Raw genomic sequence first — 5,107 nt, 5'->3', positions numbered from 1 at the left:
CATCAACATCTCCAACAACTTCTCTGTCATTCCAGGCGTGTTGGAACAGTTACACTGAAAACAAAGTGTACCTCATCATTAACCCAAACAAGGCAACAACAGGACAACGACTGCATCCACCTCATGTGTGTTCACAAGAACGACGACCCCGACGACTTTTTCCACGCTGAGAATATGTTGCCGCTCCCACCGTTTCAACAACGCATCGTCATGGGCAGGGAAGAAAGGATAGACGCCAAGTTTGATGAAGAAAAAGAGGTCATTGGGGATTCTAGTGATCTTAGGGAGGGTATCATCTTCTTCTTCCCCCTCCCACCAGTCTGCAACAGGTCGTCCGTTGGACTGATTCTGAACAACCCGAGCCAAAACAAAAAGATGTACAAAGGGGCCGTCCATTTCAGACGACTTTCTGAGTCCGGAGCACAGATAACAGATCTCAAGCACCGGATCCCCTCAGCAACAGTGTTTTTCCACTCCGAAGGTAGGTCTATTGTTTTTCTATCCTTGATTTTCTATTTGTGTATGCTAATGATATATATGATGCAGAGGAAAAGCAAAGTTGAAATCCACACTAACTATGAATTTTCATTTATTTAAGCTGTAAACATTTTTATTATCGTATGTCCATTGCAGATGAGGGGAAGAAAAGTCGGGTTCAGCGGAAGGAAGGCAGTGTGGTCACCACGATCAAGGCGTCCCAGATACAACATAAGAAAGGTAAGAACGTACCATATTCTAAATGCTTGTTCACCTTTTGCCTGAGAATTATCATTCCGTTGGACGGTACGTCAAACAAGAAAAGGGAATCACGTGGATAACATGACATGGATTGAATTGCTTAACAATCTTATATTAATTACAGGTGGGAAGAGGAAAGCCAAAACGCGGCATGTCGGCGAGTCCAGCGACAGTGGCCCCCCGGTAAAGCGACCGAAGCAAGGTATGGATGAAGTCATGCCGTGAAAGAATTTTTTCGGAAATATCACTTTGATAGCAATACTTGACTTTAACTGATTGCAGGCCTTTAGTGACCCGATGTAGCCAACTACGATTTTTTAAAACGTTTTCAGCTGAGGAGATAAGTCCATGTAGAAAAATTATATTCTTGACGCAACAGTCGAGTTCCACCGATAGGACATTCAACCAAATACCCTTTCATGTGGCCTGCATGGAACTCTATCATATCACTCATCACTCCACGGTCCTTGGACAACTGGCAATTTCCTGGAAAGGTTAACCTCATTTCATCTGAGGAAACATCTCAACACTAGAAACAACAACATTATACGCCTATATATGCAGCGATGGAACCTTCTTTGCAACCGTCAAATTTCATTGATATCTTAAGACTCTGAAAGCAGTCAGAGTGCAATCGAAATACAAGTATTTAGGGTCATTCTTGTGGTGTTTTATATACATCTACTTATAAAACCACTGTGTTTACCGGCCTACATAAAATATCAAGTGATTTCATGTCAAAGGGCAAGTGAATGAGTGTTTCCTTGTTTTTGACCTGATTTCTAGGATCTGCAAGAAGGCCTTTGGTGCTGTTGCTCAATGATGAGTATGGGACCAGAAAAGGTGGAATATCCACAGTCAACCGTCAGATCGGGTGCTTTCTGGCTTCAAAAGGAGCAAAGGTCCTTTGCACAGTCCTGAATGCCACACAACAAGACAAGGATGACGCAGCTACAGATGGAATTCAGCTGGTTTTCCCAACACCGTTTGAACGTGATCCGAGAGAGGCAGAGCTCTATTGGCTGACCTTTGACCACCAGACTCGATATCCAGACCTTCCCTCGCACGTAGACTTCATCGTCGGCCACGTACCCATCACGAGCCACGCAGCAAGACGGATGAAGGAACGCTTTCCTGGCGCAAAACTCGTCCAGGTCACCCACGTGATGCCAGAAGACACCAGTCAGTACAAGGGTGACGACAGAGTGTTAAACATTGGACAGGAGAGCAACAACATTCTGGATGACCTACGACATGCTGATGTTATGTTCTCGGTTGGTCCATTGATATATGACTACTACAGGCATCAGACGAATCAGCTAACACTACAACATCATGAACTCTTGCCAAAGCCGTCTGACATCTTCATCGATATGAAACTGAAGCCACCCGCCGACACGGAAACGAAAGTGGTGCTGTCCATTGGCAGGGTCAAGGGTGTGGAGAGGCTGAAAGGCGTTGATCTGGCTGCGACGACCATGGGAAAGGTGATCAACATACTACCCCACACGAAGTGGCGGCTTCGCGGCATCAGACGTGATGATTTTCAAGCAAGCAGGAGCATTATCGAAGCCAACACGGGTAGATTCCAGTTCGTACCCTTCACACCTCTGGAATACGGTACACAGGAGGAGCTGTGCGAGGACATGAGAAAGGCCGATGTCGTTCTGATGCCGTCTCGTGCAGAGCCATTCGGACTGGTTGGTCTGGAGGCCATTGCCGCAGGGGTGCCAGTCGTGATTTCCAACAAATCTGGTCTTGCAAAGTTCCTGACAAAACAGGATCCCGAATTTGACCGCACGATCGTAGAGATCGACGATGACGATGAGGAAGCCGCCAAAACGCTGTCCAAGCGCATCATTAAGATCCTGAAGGATGGACCCAGAGAGTTCAAGGCCGCACAAAGTTTGAAGAAGAAGCTTCTGGACTCAGAGTATTGGGCTGAATCACACAACAAGCTCCTCCAAACCTTTGGCCTGGAGGGCTGAACGTTTAACCACTGGCAAATGGCACTTGACAGTTCCACGTAATATGGCTTCAGAACCCACCGTGCACACGCATCTGGATCAACCATTTGTCAGTCAGGTTGTATACACCAGTAAACAGGTGTATATGTATAACTATTCCATAAGTCATCAATTCTGCAAACCAATGGATATGTGGGTAAAGCATCAAGTGTCCATATCGACCTGGTAACGGGACTTTCTCAGATGGCAGTACTCTGCCGGTGCTCATTCTGAGCTGTTGTTAACATGAGAACAATCAACATTCCATATAAGCTTGTACACAGTGGATCCCTACAATCTCTTGTACTTTTTTATTGCTATGCAACATTAGATTTCATACTAGGATTTGATACTACAGATTTTCCAATTAGTTGAAGTTGACATGCTTTAGATGCTTTGTATTTGATTCTATTGTACATACAATTTTATATACAGTATTCTAGCAAGTGTAAGTTTAAATGATGTTTGAAGACGACGCAGACACTCCTGTTTAGATTGTGTTTTAGAGCTGTCAGGACTTGATAAACAGATGTTAGAGTTGGACGACATACCATTACAGATGTAGATTATATGAACTTTCCCTTCATTCACTCACGTTTGGATTTGTTTTTTTACTGGGAAGAAGACGTTAGGAACCAATTATAGATTGTCCGGTAACTTTTCATTATCGATACCTTCCCACTCTTCCACTTAGTACAATATTGTCACTCTGTAAAAAAATGGAGAGAATAATGAAATTCTTGCACAATCAGATTACTTTTCTCTAAATTCTAAGCAAACTTCCTGACCAAATTTGGTTATGTTTTGACTTGATTCTGGTTGAAATGACCGCCTGTGTTCTCCCAGACGAAAATGTTACAAACAGGATGTAGCACTTCCTTCCAGTTCTTTCCATGCATCATATTTGTCTAATGCCAGACAATTACTACAATACATGTCAAACACGACAGAACAGTCTGTTGTACGCACAGTATGGACGGTAACAAGTATCCACGCGATTGGCAATAATGTTCACAACCAAGCCGAACCAGTGAATCCCATTCGTGCGAAAAATATCATTAGAATAGAAGAAACACGACAACATCCAGGCGAGTCTGAGTCTTGTGCAGGATGGCATCAGTACTCGGTACCGGAGCCGGTAGGGCTGCCCCACGGCGGTTCAGTCCTGAAGAGGCGACGGCCGAGGGAGAGTGTTCCCCAGGCCGGCAGGAGTCTAAACTATAATCATCTCCTGGCCGAAGCACGACCGCCACAGCCTCTTCATACACACCGTGTGTATGAAGAGACTGTGGCGGTCGTGCTTCGGCCAGAAGATGATAGTTTGGAGCAGGGTACAGGTGGACATGAGGATCACAGATAGGTACAGAAGGACGTCCCTCAGCTGCAAGGTCAGTTATAGGTCCTTCAAGGTCACCATTAAGCATAAGCAACATTTCCTGTTTGGCAATCAGTATACGTATTGGCGTGAACGCCGAAAAAAACAAGAACAGCTATTGAATCACAGCACCCTTGAAAGACCCTACTTCTTTGCACTGGAGAACCAGCTGTATACGCTGTTACGCACCACAAGCCTGGTCTCGGAACGTATCCGTGACTCGTATACATGTATGTGTGTATACGACCGGTCTACAGGTGCTTGGAAGGAGTCGGACTGCACCCTGCCTTACGAAGGCTGAGAGCCCTACGGTACAGCTGAAACATGCCCTGTGGCAAAGATGTTCCTCCCACACATGTACAGTAAAGACGTCCTACCTGTGATGAGACAGAATTCAGTCAACCAACAAGGTGTCCCCGGGGTTGAAAATTCGGCCCGATGTTGTTTCACGCTAGCCTCTACCAGGCTCCGCGGAAATAGTATAAATTGGCCGAAATAAAGGGATAGTATACTAGAGAAGATCCCGGGTCATAGAAGATCCAATTCGCGACCCGTGGGCACGAGGAAAAGACCAACGCATGCTCTACGCGAACCATGTGCCGCTCAACCTTGTCAAATGTGCCATCGATGTGCTGTCGAAACCCTAAAAGCACGATGTGGTCACGGTCTGACTTTGTTCTGCACAACTCGGACAATCCATGGACAAAACATATCAACACTTGAATAAAATCGTACCTTATTACCGAATTGGATCTTCTTTGGCCCGGGATCTTCTCTGGTATACTACCCCGTTTTGTCGGCCAATTTCTACTATTTTTTCCAGGAGCCTGGTAGAGGCTAGTAATCAGGAACAATATTGGAGAAAAGATACACCCCTTTCTAACGCCAGACCTAACACAGAAGGGTTCATTGGAGCTGTGCAGTTTTCCGTTATGACACTGTACTCAAAATGTCTTTATATTGGAGACTATATGACAGGGATACCATA

The 5,107-nt window shown here is 45.3% G+C and overlaps 1 protein-coding gene across 1 annotated transcript in view; it reads left to right on the top strand.

Annotated features, from left to right (window-relative positions):
* Positions 1 to 3,282, top strand: part of LOC109477697 — a 10,571-nt gene extending 7,289 nt beyond the window's left edge. Inside the window, 4 exon segments of the mRNA XM_019779044.1 lie at positions 93 to 481; positions 634 to 717; positions 863 to 940; positions 1,525 to 3,282. Coding sequence (XP_019634603.1) covers positions 93 to 481; positions 634 to 717; positions 863 to 940; positions 1,525 to 2,726 — 1,753 coding nt within the window. The 3' untranslated portion in view covers positions 2,727 to 3,282.
* Positions 3,283 to 5,107: the final 1,825 nt, after the last annotated feature.

The sequence above is a fragment of the Branchiostoma belcheri genome, unplaced genomic scaffold (assembly GCF_001625305.1).
Source record: "Branchiostoma belcheri isolate BF01 breed outbred unplaced genomic scaffold, Haploidv18h27 scaffold408, whole genome shotgun sequence".
NCBI lineage: Eukaryota > Metazoa > Chordata > Leptocardii > Amphioxiformes > Branchiostomatidae > Branchiostoma > Branchiostoma belcheri.
This window is presented reverse-complemented; position numbering and strand designations above follow the sequence as displayed.